General features: G+C 46.9%; 1 protein-coding gene across 8 annotated transcripts in view; it reads left to right on the forward strand.

Moving 5' to 3' along the window:
* ATXN2 (ataxin 2) overlaps positions 1-21,674 on the forward strand; it is a 50,631-nt gene that overhangs the window by 1,968 nt on the left and 26,989 nt on the right. For 6 of the 8 annotated variants that reach the window (XM_066610004.1, XM_066610009.1, XM_066610007.1 and 3 more), the window contains exons 2-5: positions 13,121-13,157; positions 17,638-17,697; positions 18,251-18,322; positions 19,475-19,625. In XM_066610004.1, coding sequence (XP_066466101.1) covers positions 17,665-17,697; positions 18,251-18,322; positions 19,475-19,625 — 256 coding nt within the window. In that variant the 5' untranslated portion in view covers positions 13,121-13,157; positions 17,638-17,664. Of the gene's footprint in view, positions 1-975; positions 1,048-6,744; positions 6,768-13,120; positions 13,158-17,637; positions 17,698-18,250; positions 18,323-19,474; positions 19,626-21,674 lie in introns of those variants that run through there. The other 2 variants (XM_066610011.1, XM_066610012.1) reach the window with 2 other exon arrangements.

Consider the following 21,674-nt stretch of genomic DNA (forward strand, 5'->3'; position numbering starts at 1 on the left):
GGACCTACAAAATTGTGCAGGGAGTGAATAGAGGGATGTTCTTTTCCCTCTCACGAAACATCAGAACCAGGGGACAGCCACTAAAATTGAGTGTTGGGAGAGTTAGGACAGACTAAAGAAAATATTTTGTTGCTCAGCGTGTTATTAGTCTATGGAACTCCTTGCCACCGGATGTGGTGATGGCATCTGGCCGAGATTCCTTTAGAAGGGGATTGGACAGATTTCTGGCAGAAAAGGCCATTGCACGATACCAGCCATAGTGGGCATACACAACCCAGGCTACCTCAGAATGCCAGATGCAAGAGAGGGTACCAGAGTGCAGGTCTCTTGTTACCTTGTGCGTCCTCTGAGACATCTGGTGGGCCCCTGTGAGATCCAGGAAGCTGAACTAGATGGGCCCTTGGCCTGATCCGGCAGGGCTCTTCTGATGTTCGTAAGTTCAGAGGATTTCTATTGCCCAAGAGAGAAGGTGACTTAGTTTAGCTATTGCTCCTCTTCTTCCTGCTCCCCCATGGCAGAAATTCTGAGTGGGGACCCCCCTCTCGCTTTCCCTGGGCTCCTTTCTGCCTCCCAGTCTCGCAGCCAATTGCATAATGAGCACATATACACGCAGACCCTGGCATCATTTAGGGCAGGGGAAGGGGCAGTGGCTGGCATTGCTTGCCTGCAGTAAGGGATGAGCTTTTCAGTCCTGGGTAACAAGCATTGCTAGCTCTGAAATCACTGCAGGGCATCACTTTGTGGGGTGGGCATAGGGAAGGGTGCAGGGTGCCCACCTGCCTGAAGGATGGGGGTGAAGTCTGGCAGCTCTCTTAAGGGGATTGGGAGGGAGAAGCAGGGACCAGCCTGGGCAGAGAAGAGAGCGAGGTGCTGCAGCGGCTGCTTCCTGGTTTGCCACTGCCTGGCCACGCAAGGGTGCCCTGAAGGGAGGGGAGGAAGGGTGCCCCTGGAGGTGGAGGGGAGGAGAGTACTGGCCGGCTGCTGCTGCTGCTGCTGCTTCTCGTGCATGGCATCAGGCGGAGCGAGCGGGGACGGGGAGGCGACCAGGCAAGCGGGCGAGGGCGACTGGGGCCTCCGTGTGGGGCATCGGCTTGCAGGAGGGGGAGAGGATGCCGCAGAGTGGCCTTTGGGGGGGGCGCAGAGCTGCGGGATCAGGCTGGTGCTGCCTGGGTGGGGGGCTCAGGAGACGGTGCTTTGGTGGCCTGGCTGGGAGAAGGGAAGCCTGCCCAGGGAGGGGGGAGCGTGCTGGGCATCGGCCCCTGTTCTGGGGAAGGGGTGCGTTGTCAGATGGGGGGGCTCGCAGGGTCGGCCTGGAAGCGGCCAGGAGGTCCATTGAGCTGCGGCCTCCTTTCCCCTCCTCGCTGCAACTGCAGCAGCAGCAAGGCCGGCCTGGAGAGGCGGCGGCTGGTGCTGCAGCTGCAGGTGTCAGCCCGAGGGAAGGCCGCTGAGCCTCCGATCCCTTTCCCCTGGTGGGCCGGGGTGGGCACGGCTTGCCCTGGGCGGGGAGGCGACTTCTGTCCTGCTTGCCTGCCCTCCGAGGCTTCCCAGCCAGGCCGGCCGGCCTTGGTGCTGCTGCTGCCCTTGCAGCCCGGTGGCAGAGGAGAGTGACCATTTTCTCTCCCAGGCTCCTGCAGCTGGGCCTCCGGGCCACCTGCAAGAGGGGATCTCTGCCACCCCTTTCAAGGCCTCTGTTGGCAAAGGAAGGGAAAGGTAATGAAGGCTGCAGTCCTGTCCAGAGTTGCCGGGGAGTAAGCCCCATTCCCACAATGGAATAGACGTGCCTAGGATTGGGCTCTTAAGGGTAACCCGTAGCCGGCTAAAGAGCCCTGCAGTGGCGGTGATTTAATTTAGCTCCGGTGCTCCTTCCGTCCACAGCAGTGGAGGACTTCAGTGCATTCATAAAAATCTCCATAAGCTGAATGGACTTAGAAGCATGAAATTGACAATACAAGGTGCGTAGGCAGAGGTGGATCCAGCTGGGAATGTCTCTCTGGTCCTGTTGAGTGCCAAGGGAAGCAGTAATGCTTTTTGGACCAAGTAACTTGCTATCATTTTCACCGAAGCAATAATTGTATCTGGAATCTCAGTATTTGTGTGGCCTGGATGCAAATGCATTTCCTACCCTTCCCCCCTCCTTTGGTATATACTGTATTTTATTCACCAAGACGCTCCTGTTTTCCTGGTCCCTGGTCTCCGAAACCTCACAAAGTAAACCCCACTAAAATTGCTTGGACTTTGTTCTGAGTAAACATGCTTCGGATCAGTGCGTGAGAGTGACAGGGTGCCAGTGGGGCTTCATTCCATTTAAATGCACATCATGACTGCTCACCTCTTGTAGTTCAGGGCATCTTTTCTGTGTCCCCACAGATAAGAGCCTTCAGGTGCACCTTCAGTACCCCGGCTGCCGATCGCTCATCTCTGCTTATTTTTTTGGTTGGCACCCTTCAGTCTGGAAAGACTATGGTCTAAGCCTACAGCACCCAGTATTCCCAGGCGGTCTCCCATCCAAGTACTAACCAGGCCTGACCCTGCTTAGCTTCCAGCGACTGATAGGCTGAGCTGTGAACTGGGATGTTGCCAGTGAAGCAACGTTAAAACACGGACTGTTTCCATAACTCACATTTTTATGAGTGAAATGTCCAAGGGACATCCACTAAAATTGAGTGTAGGGAGAGTTAAGCCACACACAAGAAAACATTTCTTTACCCAGTGTGTAATTAGTCTGTGGAACTCCTTGCCACAGTATGTGATGATGGCATCTGGCCTAGATGCTTTTAAATGCAGATTGGACAAATTTCTGGAGGAAGAGTCCATCACAGGTTACAAGCCATGATAGGTATGTGAAACCTGATTTTAGAATGCCTGATGCAAGGGTAGGCACCAGGATGTAGGTCTCTTGTTGTCTTGTATACTTCCTGGGGCATCTGGTGGGCTACTGTGAGATCTAGGTAAGCTGGACTAGAAGTGCCCCCTTTGGCCTGATCCAGTGGGGCTCTTTTTATGTTCTTATGTTTATCATGGGCAAAACATTTACCTCTCCTTAGCTGAATGTGGAATGGCCAACAATGGCCAGATAAAATTGCATTATAGATCACTAGTTGATTTTATAAAGAAGCAATTTCTATTCTGCCTTTCTGCTCAGCTAGCAGGGCTTGAGGGAGCTCACAATTTCTTATAAAAAAAAATACAGCCAGTAGACACAATAAATTAAAAAAAGAAAACAGCAGCTAACTTACCTGATCTGCTCTGTATATTGAGGGATACATCAGTGTGTCTCTTTGATGGTAGTAATGTCAAAAATTAGAAAGGGATCTGATTGGGAGAGCTTATAAGGCATGACCTGTTCGGTGTTGTCCTCCCTGTTGGAATGTGGCAATAAGTGCAAGTGATTTCTATCATTAGATGATCTTACAACAGAAATAACCTTCTTTCTCTTGCCTCTATTGACCTCTTTTGAATTTTGCTGTGATGATTATTAATATTTTGAGCTAATTGGGTCCCTTCAGAAGCGGTGTCCTGTCTTGGGTTCATGCTTTCCAAAGTGGCATTTAGTCTGCAATTTTATGCTTGAATTGAAAAAGGGAAAATAATCTATTTCTAGAAAGAGCTGTTGGTGAAAACTTATTATGTAGAGAGAAGTAAAGCATCTCTTTTGAATGTAATTTGGATTTCTAAAATGGGCTTTATCTTCTTCCCCTCTGTGAAGACTTCTTACTGGGTGCTGATATCTTAACAACGCTGTGTGTGCTTTTAGAGAGAGGAGAGTTATTTAGGCCGGTGACTCCTGTTCATAAGTGCTTGAATACTTGTTACCGCTCTTTAAGCTGTAGCACTAATTTACTGTGCATTATAACCCCTCTGAGGTGGAATATCCCACTGCTGTCTATTTTCATTCTTTGTATGAAATGTGAGGAAATAATTTTTTAGCCATGGCAGGCAAAAGCCGGAGGAAGAGGGTATGTGCAACTTCTCTTGTCAGTATGTGTAAGTAAGAGGGTATGTCCTCTTGTCAGTAAGAGGGTATGTGCAGTTGGGAACTCTGCTCTGTTTGACCAGTTACCCTTCTCAAACACTTGTAGGGAATGGTATAGCTTCCCTTGTTCTAGACCAGGGGTCTCTAAACCCCGGCCTGGGGGCCAGATGCAGCCCGCGGAGAGCTTCTGTCTGGCCCGTGGCCAGCCTTTGATCCTCTGAGAGCCTCTAACCCAGTTGACCAAACACAACCAGAGTTATGCTAGTGGGGTGGGAGAATGGGGGTCCATTTAAGTGTGTGTTTTATTTCTTGGGCTGTGTTCGTGCTTGGAGAAATCCTGGACATCTGAGTTCATTCATTCATTTAACCATATATCTAAGTTCCATCTCTAGTGTATTTATTTAAATTTTATATTTGATTTTCTTTTTCCTGGCCCTCGACACTGTGCCAGATATTTGATGCGACCCTTCAGCCAAAAAGTTTAGAGACCCCTCTTCTAGACAGCAGAAAATATATTTTCTGCCACAGTGGAACCTCCAGCATCAATATTCATAATTTGTGTATAAAATCTGGTTTTTAGATACTAATGTTGGGGATCCACAGAGTTGTCACAGCTATACCCAAACGTTTAGGTATGACCTGTGGATTTTTTTTCCATTGAATGGCAAGACCTTAGATCAGGGGTGTCAAACATAAGGCAAGCGGGCTGAATGCAGCCCCTGGAAGCAATTTGTTCATCCCCCATTATAATTGGGTTCTCCCAAGCGTGATCATTGGGCTCTCTCATATCTTAAAAATAGGAACAAGATTTTCACAATTTCTCTTCCATCATTTGTAGCTAATGAGTTTGTATGTGAGAACAGTGTGCTTATTCCTGGCCATCAGCTGCTTCATGATGTCACTTCCTGTTTGACAATGTCACTTCCAGCCATCAATACTATCTGGCTCTCTATATAAAACGAGTTAAACACCTCTGCTTTACAACATCAGGGTTGTAAACTATTTTTGGAACTCCCTTCGGTTTCCAAAGCAGTTTGGTATGGGATGGGGTGCCTATTACTGTTTGACCATTTTAGACATGTGGAATTCGTTTTGTGTGCTTGTTCGGATCCCGGACAAGGTCTCTTTGGAGTAATAATGGCGCATGCGGAATCTTGTGGCACATTCAAATGGAACGCGTGTGTGTGTGTTCACATTTTATATTCCAAATCAGATTGAATCAGACCAAATTCCGCTACTACTAGTTCATATCTTAGAATGGTCATTCCACACTTGAGGGCCTGTTTTCAAGGTTTCTTAATGTGAGCTGAATAATGCTTAACACAACAAATGAAAAAATATTTCCCTTTTTTTTTTTTTTAAGTACTGTTGTCATTTCTTTCAGAGCTGGTATCACACATCTATGCACCAACCTAAAAGGTGTTTCTTCAGAAATCTTTGGAGCCTGGAGTTCCAGTTGCCTGGGATTTTCTCAGCTCTTTTTAAAACACACATTTTAAAGACTTAGTGGAAACTCAGACACCTTGAGAGGAATGGATTCTTCCCTGACCCTTCACATTTATGGGAGCGTTTTATCCTCTGTATTTTAAATCAGAGGTTTACTCCTCTGGTCTGCCTGTTTACAGTCATTAATTAGGATTAGAATCTTTGCCCTGCCCTTTGGAATGGTGGGAAATGTACTCTTACCACTTTTGAAGTAATGGAGACCTGAGAATCGTTTCCAGCTCTGAAAGGGGGGGAACCAATTGCTGTCTCCCATAGCAGCACCTTGAGGATGGATGGAGATACGTGGAGAATCCTAGCAGGCCTCTTCAACAAGGTGCTAGACCACTGGTTTCTCCTCCCCCCACACCCCAATCTGGGGCATGGGGATCCAGGGAGTTTTGAGTGGTCTGGACAGATTGGAAAAGCTATAGCTGCTTGTTCTTTGAGCACAGGAAATTTTGTCAGTGTGGGGAAGGCCATGATGAGTGCAGGAAAGAGAGAGGCCTGTGCCATTGGCAAAGCCCAAGTAAGGTGTGGTTTCTTACTTTGCCCTGGTAGGAGGAAGCAGAGAATTCTGATTCATGATGTGGATGGGAGTTGAGAGGAGGAAAGGGAACTGCTGTGATAGCCAGCCTCCTCTTCCTCACCTCTGCCTTGTGCTTGCAGGTTCTGCCATTTTTGCAGGTTAGTGTTAATCTCGCCATGACAAATGCCATTCAAATGAGTCTAAATGGTCTAAAAGGCAAAGGCGATGTTTAATCTTTTTAGGACAAATATTCTCCTTTTAAAAAAATAGTGCCACTAGAATAAACACTTATACAAAACCTTGGGCCATCCTCCGTTGTTAATGTTGATCTCTGCATTTTTGCTTTGAGCAGTTGAACATAAGCCAAATTGCCTGCAACTTGTGTGATCTCATTAGGGCACTTAAACAGAGTTTAAGGGGGAAAAAATGATGACTGGCTGTGTGATTAAGAATATCATGTGGGAACCTCATGGTTATTGGCCTGGTTGAACCGGGCAGTTGGATAGTTAATGGTTTCACTTTCTGTTCAGCGGTGATTAAGTCACAAATCAGCTCCAAGGTTTAAGTTTTGTTACGCCCTTAACTTGGAGTTACTTCTCTGTTCTGACCTCTCGTCATGTGATAGCATGTGTCAGATTGCATCATCTCTATGCAGCTGACTCTCCCTCTGCGCCTTAACCGGTGTAGCGTCTAGTGTCACATCTGATGTGAGGAAATTCTATTTGCTATGTGCTTTTGAAGCTTACTGAGTAACGCCATCCTCTCCCTTTCACCTTGTGATGGGTAAGATGCTGCTTGGAGCTTCTCGGAAGGAGAATGTATATGCAACAAAACAAATATTCCCAATTTGATCTCCTGTCCACTTGTTCCACAGGACTACATGAATGTGCCTGGTGTGTGATCAGTATGGAAATGAATTTGCTTAAAAAAAAATTAAAGGATAACTAATTGCATGTCTTGAACTGTAGCGTTTACTCCAGTGGTTCTCAAACTTTTTAGCTTTGGGACCCACTTCTTAAAGTCTCACATTATCAGGACCCACCTAGCAATACAAGAATTAAAAGAAAGAAATATGTATATTTATTTATTTACAAGGAATATTTTATTTGTTTGCAAAAAAAGAGAGATCTATTTCTTGTAAGGAGGCAGTCCTAATGAGTAGCCTCAAGGCTTGAGGGGCTTAGTTATGTGACCCACCTTTCACCTACCACCGCTACCTGTCATTGATGGACTTGGGGGGGGGGAATACCCCAGAAAAAAACAACACTCAAACATTTGTCTCTCTATATTTACACAAACTTGCAAATAGCAGGAGCTCAGCTGCTTGCAAGGGAGATAATTGGATTTTTTGACAACCTCAGGGCTTGAGGCAGTGCCTGTGTTTTCGTTGGAGGTTCTGCGGGACTCACCAGAAATTGGCTCCCGACCCATTGGATCCCAGTTTAGTTTGAGAAACACTGGTTTACTTGATTGTCCTTCTCAGCATTCTGGATGTTTTTGTGCTAGAAGGTTCAGAGAGCAAATTCTTTGTTGTCCTTCTGTTTACTGATAAATTGGTTAATTTAGTGCTTGTGCTTGGATTGCCAACACACCACCGAGGTCCAAGCTCAGGTTATCTTAAGTAGCCCAAGTACTGAGTGTCTCCATTGCAGAGCCAAGGGGATTCTTCTTTCCAGCACAGGGCATGGTTGTCAACACCATGTAAGAATTCAAAGATGACTGAAGACCACCTCTGAACACATCCGTTTATCTCGTAAGCTGAACTGATTGGAAACAATCAGAAGGGCAGAAAGTGTAAGGAACCTGGCTGTGGACTGTTCTAGGTTTACATGCTGTGTTGTTCCTAACACCAATGTTGGAAATTTATCAACTCAGCCTTTGGGGTTGGGGTTGTCTCTCCACTTGGGAATGGTTACTGTAAGATAGAAACGTGTCCCCAAGGTTTACAGGGGATTATCGCTGGCTCCTCTGGTGGCAATGCACACAGATATCTTATGTGTACCAGCTCCCAGCATCATGTTCTACAGTGTGACTAGCCAAGGGAACCTGGGTTGGGGCTATGCAGATCAATAGGCTTGCTTTTCAGTAACTGAGGTTAGTGGACCACCGAGGCAGGGAGAAAGGTTTTTGTCCTTTGTTTCAAGAAGAATGCCCCCATCCACTTTCCTTTCATGCCAGTTGTCATTTTTTCTTATGGGGGAAAGTAAAGTGCTGGGCTTGGGGATGCTGTAGCAGGGAGAGCAACCCCTCCCCCCCTGCTACCAGCAGTTGGTTCTGTGGTAGTGGCGGGGGGGGGGGAATCAGTGCCCTTCACCCTTCCAGTACTCAAGCCCTCCCTCCGTATCTATGCCCCACCTGCCATAATGATAGTAGAGTACCCGTACTGGTGATTTCTAGAGCCGACGGAGGACTCCTGATTGATACCCAGAAGTTCTCTGCACTGCTTCCTGATTTGCTTTGCCAAAACGAGAGGCGAGGTTAATTGAGGGCTCTTCAAAGGCCACTGTGCTGTTACACCTAAAGCTCTCAGAAGGTGTTTGAGTGGAAGGAGCTAATTTGTACATTGGTTGTGGTGAAAGGAGGAGGGAATCTTTACCACAACACAGCAGGGCCGCCGTCTTGGCAAACCATCGCAGCCCGCTGAGAGACTCCTATGTGGGGGTTTCCTCAACTCTGACGGTGAAAGCGTTCACCAAATCTGCAAATAACTCAGAATAGCTAGGAGGCAGGGATGTTAAAATAAGCCAGGTGTCTTGCATCTTGGCTCAGTATGTCTGGATTCACGGATGCAGCTTGCTAGCTTTCATCCTCAGTTGTCAGCACATTGACGTGAGCCCAGGAAGCTGCCTTCTAGTGGACCAGGCCATTCTGAGTCCATAGCTTGGATTCGCCTATGTCAGGGGTGCCCAAACCCCGGCCCTGGGGCCACTTGCGGCCCTCGAGGTCTCTCAATGAGATTTGTTGGAGCCCACACTGGCCCGATACAACTGCTCTCAGTGTGAGGGCGACTGTTTGACCTCTCACGTGAGCTGTGGGATGAGGGCTCCCTCCACTTCTTGCTGTTTCATGTCTGTGATACAGCAGCGGAGGCAAAGAAAAGGCCAGCCTGAGCTATTGCAAGACCTTCATTCATTCATATAAGTTCATCTTTAATATATTCACTTATGTAAATTTTAAATGTAAATTAATTCTTTTTATCCCCGGCCCCCCGACATAGTGTCAGAGAGCTGATGTGGCCAAAAACTTTGGACACCCCTGGCCTATGTCGATGGTCAGCAGCATTTTAGGCAGAAAAGGATTTATTCTAACCCTACCTGAAGATACCAGGGAATTAACCTGGGACCTTCTGCATATAAACAGGTGCTCCACTCCCAAGCTGTGACCCCTTCCTCCACCAGCGATGACCCTAAAAACAAGCAAAAGAGAATAGAACCTAATATGAAGAACTGGGATTTGCAAGAAATGTACATACCTGCCTTCCTGTGCTTCTCTAATTGTTGGGCCTGGAATGCAATTGGCGGATAAGATAACTTTGCCTGAGTTCACACCGTCAGTAGCCATTGTGTGTTCTGTGAAATAGAGACTGCGGCATGACAGTCTTCTGGAAAATAAGGGTCTGGGAAGTCTGCTCTTGAGTCTAGTCCTCCAGAGGTTTTTGCATCAGCTGTGCAAAGTTGGTGAGCAGGCTTTGTAACAATCCACGTGGGCAAATCTGTTTCTATTTTCAGTGTTTTATAGGAAACTGGAATCATAGAAAGGACTTTCCCAAGTCCCCCACTTTCAGCTTTTAAAGATCTGTTCTCTTTGTCCTTGTAGGAAAAATACTTGGTGTATTCGGGGCTGTGGGGTGGACAATTTTTCACCACTGTGTGTTTCCCCACAAAATTTTCCATTTCTCAAGACAATTGTTTTATAAAATTAGTAACATAAGGAATGTCTAGAATGCATGTCAAATGGGGGAGTTTCAAAGTTGTAATTAACTTTTTTTCAGGTGACTGTTCTTAGGGATGGGGTGGAGAGTATGCATGAATTAATGAATTAAAGCAAAGTAAAGTATATATACTCTCCATCAGTCCAGGCATATTGTGTGAGACTAGGGCCCAAATCCTAACCAACTTTTCAGCACCGGCATAGCTGTGCCAATAGGACATGTGCTGCATCCTGCAGTTGGATGGCACTCACAGAGCCCTCCTCAGAGTAAGGGAATGTTTGTTCTTTGAGCAGCATTGCCCTTATGCCGGTGCTAGAAAGTGGGTTAGGATTGCGCCCTAGGGCATCCAAAAATTTCCTGATAAAAATTTTCCAGAAAAAAATGCGCTACACAGGTCTAATGTACCAGTGATGTAACACCGAAAAGTCCACCATTCACACATACATCTCAAGGGAATTGCACACTGCTTAGAAAACCTCCATGCCCCTTAGAAACGTTGAATTTTTTTTTAGGGTTCCCATAAAGTGCTCGAGTTAACCCCTGCTAACTGGTTAAGAGGCACTTTTTCAAGTGGGTGCTCCTCTTTTATTTAGCAGGGGGAGAGTAACTGGCCCACCTCACCCCAGCAGTGTCTTTTCTAGTGGCTGTCTGCTGGTGTTGCATCTTTTTAGATTGTGGGCCCTTTTGGGACAGGGAGCCATTAGATATTTGATTTTCTCTGTAAACCGCTTTGTGAACTTTTTGTTGAAAAGCGGTATATAAATACTGTTGTTGTTGTTGTTGTTGTTGTTGTTGAGTGTTTTTGACTTGGAGCAAGCAAGTCAAAATGTTGTAACAGTTTGTCACTAATATTTATTTTTGGCTTCTTCACACTGTCAGCATTGGGTTCTTCTGGTCGCAGTTTATAGTTAAAACAGAACTGATCTTTCAGCTTTGTAAGTGTACGTATTTTGACCTGATTTTTCAGACAGCAACAGACATGGAGGTTAGTGTACCATTTGATGTGAGAGGCCCAGAGAAGAAATAGCATGAATTTTTCAGACTTGAGTAGCAAAGGATTTTCTCATGGGTGAAGTTTGAATTAAATAGAAATGCTGGGTTAATTACCTGGGTTTTAGAATTATACTGATTATCACAGAACATGAGAACTGCACTGAAGTACAATTATGCTTCTAGGGTTGATTTCTGAGAATCCTAGTCTAAATAAAACTCTTAAGGATCTACTTCAGTGTTCAGCCTATTCTTAATCTTTTGTGTGTTGGGAGAAACAGTTTCATAGTTTTAGTTTACTAAAACTGCACCCAGCCATCTCTTTTTAAGGGTTGTTTTGTGCTGTCACATCCTGCTGACCCCTTTCAGGTTCACAGTAGTTTAGTTTGTGGGTCAGCTCTGACAAGTGGGACGTCGTAGTTCATTAGGAAAGGTATTGAGAACAAAATGGCTAATATTATAATGCCGTTGTACAAATCTATGGTAAGGCCACACCTGGAGTGTTGTGTCCAGTTCTGGTCGCCGCATCTCAAAAAAGACATAGTGGAAATGGAAAAGGTGCAAAAGAGAGTGACTAAGATGATTACGGGGCTGGGACACATTCCTTATGAGGAAAGGCTATGGAGTTTGGGCCTCTTCAGCCTAGAAAAGAGGCGCCTGAGGGGGGACATGATTGAGGCATACAAAATTATGCAGAGTGGATAGGGAGATGCTCTTTACACTCTCACATAACACCAGAACCAGGGGACATCCACTAAAATTGAGTGTTGGGAGAGTTAGAACAGACAAGAGAAAATATTTCTTTACTCAGCGTGTGGTTGGTCTGTGGAACTCCTTGCCACAGGATGTGGTGATGGCAACTGGCCTGGACGCCTTTAAAAGGGGATTGGACAAGTTTTTGGAGGAAAAATCCATTACGGGGTACAAGCCATGATGTGTATGCGCAACCTCCTGATTTTAGAAATGCACAGAATGCCAGTGCAAGGGAGGGCACCAGGATGCAGGTCTCTTGTTATCTGGTGTGCTCCCTGGGGCATTTGGTGGGCCGCTGTGAGATACAAGAAGCTGGACTAGATGGGCCTCTGGCCTGATCCAGTGGGGCTGTTCTTATGTTCTTAACTACAATTCCCAGGAAGCCTTGCAGGTCTCTTGTTATCTAGTGTGCTCCCTGGGGCATTTGGTGGGCCGCTGTGAGATACAGGAAGCTGGACTAGATGGGCCTATGGCCTGATCCAGTGGGGCTGTTCTTATGTTCTTAACTACAATTCCCAGGAGGCCTTGCAGGTCTTGTTGTCTGGTGTGCTCCCTGGGGCATTTGGTGGGCCGCTGTGAGATACAGGAAGCTGGACTAGATGGGCCTATGGCCTGATCCAGTGGGGCTGTTCTTATGTTCTTATACCCTTTCCATGTTTGTAGGAGAGAAATTGAAATGTCTAGCAGTTGCGATCTTACGCAGCCCCGCTGGGTTGAATGGACCTACTCCCAAGCAACCGCTCTCAGGATTGCAGCCTAAGAATCATGAAAAGGAGTGCCTGTTTTTGAGAGAGATTTCAAATACGTGTATCTGGAAATACATATGTGATGATGAACATGCTGGGCCCATCTGCCTTTTGTGTGTCTCTGCATGTCTGGGTTGGCAGGGGTGTAGGCTGAAGGAACATACTGGATTGTGTGAGTTAAATGTCTTGGACAGCAGCTGAAAAGATCTATTGCAATCACTGTAAAGTCTGGGCACGCCCTCCCCATTATCTGTGGATCCGGCTTTCAGGAATTCACTTAACTGTGGTTCTCCTGGCCCCCCCCAAACCCATTACCTTTTTTTTCTTTATTAGCAGTGGAAGCACACTTTTGTGCTTAGCAGAGGAAAGTTTCTTGCTTAACTGAGGAACGCAACATGCAGGCAGGCCGTCTGGACGCTAGAGGGACGCAGACAGAATGTTAACAGGAAGCAGGAAGCTTCAGTTAAGCAGGAAATTGTCCCTCTGTTAAGGAAGAAAATGTGTGCTTCCACTGCTAATGAGAAAAACGAAGGTAATGAGCTTGGGGGGGGCGTGCGGAGTTTTGTATTTTATATAGGATTCCTCCATATCCACGGGGACGTCTGTACTCATGTTTGTACCTCTGTCCCTTATAGCTACCTGCCTTGTCTAACTGAGTCAGATAAAAAGGTGCTTTCCGTTTTCTTTGGTCTCATACCTGTGTTTGTTCATTGCAGAGGTCGCAGCAGTGGCAAAGGCCCCCCTCATCCTTCGGTGAGTACCCATTTTAGCACTTGGTACCATGTTCTTTTGTTGTGCTTCTGATAACGATGTACAGGATATGAAAGGCAGACAACAAAAGGGTCTTGTCTTTTGGAACTGTTTATAGGTTGGATCTCAGTCACAGTGTTAAGCCTTTCTCTATTGGATATCCCTTTGTTCAACCCAGAAGAAATGCAATTCCATCTTTAACTCAGGCTTGAGCTTGCCCTCCTTCAGTTCTCCTGATTTGAGAAACTATGGAAGTTAAAGTAATTGAAATCTGTTCTAGGTGAAGATTTGCGTCACGTCTTGTGTTACTGTAGGAATGTGTAGAGACGGCAAAAGATAAGCAAGACATTGTTGCCATTAAGGAAATAAATTGTCTTGGAAGCTCCAGTCCACTGATGTTTCAGCCTGCCCTGACTGGTGATCTCTTAGTAGGGTTTCTTAGGCTAATTGGTGATGTCACAAACCAAATGTGCTGTAGTGCAGACAGGGCCAGATGATCCCCCAGCAATATGAGGCAGCCCCACCAGGAAGAGACTTGGATGGTCAACCACACTAGTGTTCTACGATGAGGTTTTCATTTTTCGGCTCACACGGGTAAAGCTGATGGAAGAATGCAGAGAGGGTCCAGTCCGCAAGCTCTGGCATCGCCTCGCACGCACACCTGCAGGCCCACCAAGACCAGCAGCCTGGGCGACATTTCACATTTGATAGGCTTGCCCGAACCAGGATCAAAGGCGTGCAGTGTACGTGTGTAAAACCATCACGTAATTTGAGTTGGCGGCTTGTGACATGGATGTGTAGAACGCAAATGGGTTTGTGTATCCAAATTCCAGAATTTAGTTAAAAAGTAGATGCAGGTGTTGATGTGTTGCCAAAATCTAACCAGAGATCCTCTCAAAGTGGACTCTGGAGTCGTGTTTGTGTTGTGTTGTTGGCAACCTTCAGTCTCGAAAGACTCTGGTATCGCACTCTGAAAGGTGGTTCTGGAACAGCGTCTAGTATGGCTGAAAAGGCCAATTCAGGAGTGACAATCCCTTCCACACCGGGAGCAAATGCAGTCTGTCCCTGGTCTGTCTCCCTGGCTCTGGGCCTTCCTTCTTTGCCTCTTAGCCTCAGACTGTTGGCCAAGTGTCTCTTCAAACTGGGAAAGGCCATGCTGCACAGCCTGCCTCCAAGCGGGCCGCTCAGAGGCCAGGGTTTCCCACTTGTTGAGGTCCACTCCTAAGGCCTTCAGATCCCTCTTGCAGATGTCTTGCAAATGGGCATCTCAGGGGTAGTCATGGAGAGCCTGGGTGTCTCCTAGCTTTTTTTTACATGAGTACAGCACAGCAATGTCCCAGGCATGTCCGATGCACGGAGGCAAAGCAGTAAATGAATTCTCTTTGGGAATCTCTTCCAAATCACTTTTTTCTGCTAAGTTTTCTTTTCCCTGCCCACGTTTATATGCTCTGTTGCTAGCTGGATAAAAATTATAATAAATCAAGAATACTTACTGCTGTTCAACAAAAATGTTCACAAAGCAGTTAATCTATTTCTGTAACATAAATAAATGATTCCTGATTCCCCAAAAGGCTTACAAGCTAAAAAGATGTAGAAGAAACACCATAAAGCAGCCTCTGGAAAAGCTGCGCTGCTGGGTGAAGAGGGACAGTTGTTTTCCTCTTCTAAACACTAGAGCAGGGGTCAGTAACCTTAAACACTCAAAGAGCCATTTGGACCCATTTTCCAGAGGAAAAAAAACCTCAGGAGCCACAAAACCCTTTTGACATCTAAAATGAAGATAACGCTGCATATATAGTTTTTTTTTCCCACCTTTATGCTCTTATAGGTCCCATTTTTATAAAGTAGCCCCCTCTTGTAGCTTTTAGTTAGTTTTGTCATACATTCTTGTCCTGTGTTTTCAGACACCTGGTCCTCTATGGTGTTTTGCCTGATTCCAAGGCTATTCTCTGCCTGGAAAATTATGCCCACTTTAAGCAAATTATCTCCCCTTCTTTCCCCCAACAAATGACCCTGGTTCTGCCCTGCAGTCCTGCTGGACCCCACCTCCAGGGTAGCTCACCTGTGCAACCTGCAGAGGTCCTCTTTCCTGCCAGCAGCCTCCCACCACTACAGCAGACCCTTGGTCCTTAGCAGGTCTTGGGCACAGCAGCCACACACCAAACTCCAGTGTCTCCAGCAGTCCATTAGTCACAAAGTCAGTCAGAGCATCCAGGGCACAGTCCAAAGACAATAAGCCAAGTCACAGTCCAAGATCAGATTCCAAAGTAAGTCAGTCAAATCAGTCAGAGTATCCAAGTCAAAGTCAATAAGCCCAGCCAGCCTCTCCGACCTGCACTCCTTCTCTGACCCACACCCCCTTCCTCAGGTGCTCCTTATATCCCTATTGCCTTCAAGTGGCTGCAGCTGTGCAGCACACTCTGCTGGATGCCCAGGCCTTACCCTTAAAGGGGCCACTGCTGACACCACATCTACCTCCTCACCAGATCTTCCAGGATTCCAATACATATGGTGGTTATGACATCTGCTTATCTTACATGGATACTAAAGAACTCCCCCCCCCCCCACCTTCCAGAGGCACCCTGCTGGAAGGAAAAAAGGACACAGACTCCAGAGGTGGGGAAGAGAAGAAGCCAGAGCTGGGGGCGGGGGAAGGGGGGCAACCACAGGCCAGCTTCTGCCCTGCCTGCCTGCCCGCCCTCCCTCAGGCTGCAACCCTCTCCACACTATCCTGGGAGTAAGCCCCATTGGCTACAATGGGACTTCTGAGCAGACAAGTTGGTTGGAGCTCTCAGGCTGCAGTCCTCTCCACACTTTCCTGGGAGGAAGCCTCACTGACTACTTGTGAGTAGACCTGCATAGGAGAGGGCTGAGGCTGCAGCCCTCCACACCTTCCTGGGAGGAAGCCCCACTTACTACAGGGGGGCTTACTTCTGAGTAGACCTGCACAGGAGGAGGCTGAGGCTACAGCCCTCCACACTTTCCTGGGAGTAGCCCAGGGACTACATTGGGGCTTACTCCGGAACAGACCTGCGTGGGCTCCCACTCACCCATCCTTGCGCTTGGCCTTGAGCAGGCTTCAAGGCTGCCATCCCAGGCACCCTTTCCTGGGAGTAAGCTTCATCCTCTGTAATGGGGCTTACAACTGAGTAGACACACATAGGAGCAGGTGCCAAGGCTGCCATCCCAGGCACCCTTTCCTGGGAGCAAGCTTCATCCACTGTAATGGGGCTTACTACTGAGTAGACACACAGGATGTCTCCTCTACTGTGGAGGAAAAGCCTCTCCTTGCACTGAGTGGGGACCTGCTCAGGGAAAGGCGGGCTGCAAGGGCTCGCAATGGCTGAGGAGGAGGCAGGCTCAGGATTGGCTGGTGGTCAGTCAGTGAAGGGCCCTGAGCCATTCCAACAGAAAAAGCCAGGAGCCTGCTGGATGCTGATTGGCTGAGCCTGCTGGAGAGTTGGGGAAGGGAAAAACAGGGACCCTAAGCCTGCAGAGCGGGCAAAATTGGAAAGGGAAACCAATGCGTGGCAGGTGGGGGTGAAGGGAGAGGAGGGCAGTGAGCTCAGGGGGCAGAGGGAAGCAGCCTGCCCTCCCAGCACAGGTGCCTCCTGTCACACTCTTTGCCATTTTCACCTGGAGGAGCCGCAACAGACAGCTGAAAGAGCCGCATGCGGCTCTAGAGCCGCAGGTTGCCAACCCCTGCACTAGAGGAGCACCATGTTAAAAGCTATCTGTTTGCCCAGTCGCAGGAGGTGTGTGTGTGTGTCCCTTTTCCTTTCTTTCCATGAATTAAAGCTATTTCAACATAATTTAAGTGTGTTGTATAAAAGCAACAGGGAGGTTGAAACAAACCGAGTAATTAAGAATGCAGTGTAAACTCAACAAGCTTGACAGAGACAACCAACCGAGGCTGTGAGTCTCCTGCTTTAAAAAAACCCAGTCCTGCCCAGGAAAAGCCAACCTCTGGGACCTGCGCAATTAAACCCATTTGCGCAATTCCGCTGCTGCTAGTCAAAGGAGTGGGGCAGGGCACCAAAGTGCCCACCTGTGAGTGCTGGAAATCTCATGCAGCTGAGCTCTCCTGCTGCTGAGATCTCACGGGGCATTGCCCTGGCAGATTTGCCGTTAACAGCAAAGAAAGAAAATTGAAACGTTGAGGTCCCAGAGAACTTCTGCAGCCCGTACCGCATTCTGAGTTTTTGGTCAGCTGGTAGAATCTTAGCAGGCACAGAACGCTTGCTGGCTTGGAGATCTGGAGCAAACTTTAAAGGTGGTGTATGGGGCGTGGGGGAGGATGGTGGTTAGTAACTTGCAACCCTTGGCAATTGATTCAGCAGGCGAGCAGGGTGCGGAACCAGTGGCTTTGATGCGCAGTCGCCACCTCGCGCCTTCCCCAACCTTCTCCACTCGGACCATCTGGACTGCTTGCGCCACACAGTGGCATCTTGGGGCCTGACAAGAGCTTTCTTCTCTCTTTCAGATTTCTTTTCATGGCATCTATGCAAACATGCGGATGGTCCACATACTCACATCAGTTGTTGTAAGTGATGGCAAGTTTTTCTTGAGATGCTTCGCATACGAGGGCTTCTTTAAAAACCACCCCCAGTATCTGGCCAGGTTGTTTGTCCACTGCCTCTTCATAGCAAGGGTGGCAGACTATTTTCCTCTGTGCCTTTATGTTGTCCTGATGTGATAGCGAAGCTTTAATTGGGCATGCTAAGCCATGCTTTTAACATGTTGATATTTGGAAAGTATGAAATGAGCCACCTGGGCAGCCTTCCGTACTTGCAAGAAATGAAAAGGTTCTGAACCTCTGGCTGCTTCTGACTGTGCATCCCTTGTACATTGTTAGGTGCTTCAAAGAAAGCTTAAAACTTTCCCTTTGTTGGCATGTCTTGCAAACAGTGGGACTCTGCACCCTCCCGTCGGAGACTGGCCGAAGTCCACGCCTGAGCACCTTCCATAGGCATCGAAATGCATGCCAGTGTGGCGTGACCGATGCCTCATGTCTTGTTGCACAGCATTGCTTTGTCTTATAAGCCCTGTATCGAATGGAAAACTCCTCCTAATGAGTTGTTTTTTCATACATTTAGGGATCAAAATGTGAAGTACAAGTGAAAAACGGAAATATATATGAAGGAGTTTTTAAAACGTACAGCTCTAAGGTAAATTCATTTAACTTTTTTCCTCTGACCTTGTTGTTCATCCCAACTTGCTTCAGAATTGACAACAATTTTGCTAGAAATTGTCCACAACTCAACATTGCCTCTGATACAGGTGTGCATGTGGGATTTTTGTGGCGGGTATGTTTGGATATTGGCAGGTTTTGCTGAAATGATTGCTTGAAAGTGACACAGAGGTAAACTAGAGGGACTCTTTCACAGTGAAATCCTCCCCAGTCTCTTGAAGCCCTGTATGAGCTAAGTGATTAGAGCTTTGCCTGTTGGTATGTTGGAGTGTGATCAGTGTTTTATTGGCCAGCACCTTTTTTTCTTTAACGTTTTTTGTGGTTGCTGTGTTTTAAGATAACTTCTTATCTACCAGAGAGGGCCTGTTGCTTCATGCCATGCAGGGACAAGGCTTCCTATAGGCTCCAGAGATGATAAGCGCTCTCTTTTAGGCAAAGTAAAAGTCACTAGCTGTCCATTAGTTGCAGTTTAATCTGAGTCAACCAGTGTGTTGTGTAATGACGACAAACTTACATGCTCTTGTTATTCATGATCAAATTCCTGCTGCTTCGCTTCCCTGGATTGGGCAAACCCATGGGTGAAACATCTGGAAGCCACAAACTTCTTTACAGTATGACTTGAATTACATACGTGCACTGGTTCTGGACCAGTGCAGGTGTAATACTGGCATGGCTTGCAAATAGTCTTGAGAACACACACTCCACTGCAGTGGTGCCATTTCTTTTCCTTCCTGGTGTTAACCATGGCTTTCTGGTATAGGTGCACCACTGCAACCATGGTTAAAGGAAACCATGTAATGTGAAATTATACTTCTTGCTGAGAGTCATAGAGATGTCACTCAGGAGAGGGGAAAAGAGCATGCAACACTGATTTGCTTGCTATAGTATGTAAGGAGCCAATGTTGCATGTGCATTGGCCAAAAACTGTCATTTTGAAAATCATCATAATACTGATCAATTTGTGTATAACTGTTTGGCTGACCAGAGAAGTCTTTTGCTGGCTGGGCATTTCTGCCTAGGAAAAAGCAGTCTTTTCCAAGACAGAAAGGGCCTCTTTGGCTCTTCATGCCTTCCCATCAAACTTGCTGTGAAGGCTCTGTGCGATTAAGTTCTACCTTTTATGTTTCAGTGTGATTTAGTGCTTGACGCAGCTCATCGAAAAACTGCAGAATCCAGTCCAGGGCCAAAAAGAGAAGACATAATCGAGAGCATCTTGTTCAAGTCTTCGGATTTTGTTATGGTGCATTTCAAAGACATGGATTCCAGTTATGCCCGGAGAGGTATGTTTATATGGTTTGTAAAACTAGCGTCACTTCTACTGAAAGCCAGTTGCTTTGTTCCTGGGTTAGAATACAAGAATCTACTGACCCTACATCCTTCTAGCTTATTACTGTCTCCTTAGACTGGCTCTTCTTGGGTAAAGTGTGTTCTCAGCGCTATTGTCTAGGGATACCAGATGTTTAAACACACAGCATGTGCTTTCTGCTGGTCTGTGGAGCCCTCCAAGAGGTTGAACTACTCCAGAGACTTGCATCCTTCCGTTCTCATGTGACCTGCTACGACCTTGACGAAAACACTTTTGAGGCTTGCATGGGAGGGAAGGTGCAGTTTGCTGGTCACATCATTGTATGGAGCTGCACAGTGGGGTTGGTGACTGTTTTAAATTTAATTTGGGGAAAACCGAATATCTTCAGGCCCTTCTTTGAGGACTTCTTTAGAAGAATAGCGTCAATCACATTGGCAGGAGGACTCGACTGGAGATCAAAGAACGGGTGAATTTTTAGGGATGAAAGCAGCAGGTGAACCGTGGCAGAAAGAAGCATTTTCAGGATCTGATGTCCCTATTCTTCAGGTTCCCTTTATGATTCTCAATAAACGCAGGATTTTAAAGTATTTGACCAGTGAAGGATGTTTGTTTGCCTAGTGTTTTGATAGGAGGCTATGCTGCTTGATGTACTTGCATTCAACTGCCTTTTCAAAATAAAGCCTAGGCAGCAAAATATTTGAAGGGTTTAGAAGGTGCTAAGTGCTAAGGTCACTTCATCTGGTAGGTGCCCCCAGCACTGCACAGGAAGACCAAGGTCACTGCAGGCTGACCAAGGGCAGATGTTGACTAGGCCCTGGGCCTGCTAGGCGACCTAAAAGGCTCTTTTGGATTGGTTTAACAGAAAGCTCCTTCATATAGCAAATGAATCCTTGAGGATGTGGTAGTGTGTGTATTTGAGGAGATGGGGTGGGAATATTCAGTTCTGGTAGTCTTTGCAAGCAGAGTGTTTCTTGGAAGAAGTCATTGGCTCCAGTTTTTCCTCCCTCTGTGTGTGTGTGTGTGTGTGTGTGTGTGTGTGAGAGAGAGAGAGAGAGAGTGTTGAGCACTAAAATACCTGCTCTGTTCTTATCAGCCTTCGGATTTTTAATCTTTGCTTAGAGGTTCTGTTTTCTCTCTGCTATGACTAATTGAATTCTGAGAACAGGAAATGCAGAACAGCTGACTGTTCTGTGCATGGAGTAGCTCAGCTGAGCCCAGATTGGGAAATGGAGAAGAAATTAATTCTGCTTTTGCATCCCGTGACACTCTAAATTCCTTTTGTCATAGTGGATTGGATTTAACAAAAGAGGGAGAAACCGAGAAAGGGCTCTATATTTGTTTAGAATGTTCTATTTCAGAAGTGTTAAGGAAACTTTAGACACTCAATTCAGATAATCCTCCAAACTGTGGCGATTGGGGATTTGTTGTGGGTTCGGTCCCTCCCTCCTGCTGTTTTTGATGTGCCACCTGCGTCACGCAAACTGTGGTTAGCACACATTCCAAATAATGGTTTGGAGCTGGCACCAACTAGCGCCCGCCACTTTGGATGCTGCCACAAGCAGTGGTTGGGCAAAACCAGGAAGAGAAGGAATGGGAAGATGCCTTGGACCTGCACGTAGGTCCCAAGTTCTAAAACCACAGTTTGGAGGATCACCTGAGCCTACCAGTCTGACCTGAATTCTTGTGCTCCTGCTCCTCAAAATGCCTTTGACTTTCTGGCCTCTACGGTACCTGCAGCACACCTTGCGTCTTTCAAGCATCCGAATGCCCTTAATTGTATTTTAACCTCTGAGAGTCAGTGCCCGCCTCTGCCTGCCCCCCACCCCGTGACGTGCAGGACCCTGACCTCGGTGACATTTTGGGTCTCCTGTGATGCTCCTGCCTTTTAACTGGTAGCTCTTTATGTTAAAGACTGGCTGGTGAACAGTGATGTAAAGCACTGCTCTTCAGGGTGTGTTCCTCAGGGGAGTATCTCTTTTTGTTTTTTATCTTTTTTGTTCCTTTTTAAAGGAAATCTGAGACT

Source organism: Tiliqua scincoides, chromosome 14, assembly GCF_035046505.1.
Source record: "Tiliqua scincoides isolate rTilSci1 chromosome 14, rTilSci1.hap2, whole genome shotgun sequence".
NCBI lineage: Eukaryota > Metazoa > Chordata > Lepidosauria > Squamata > Scincidae > Tiliqua > Tiliqua scincoides.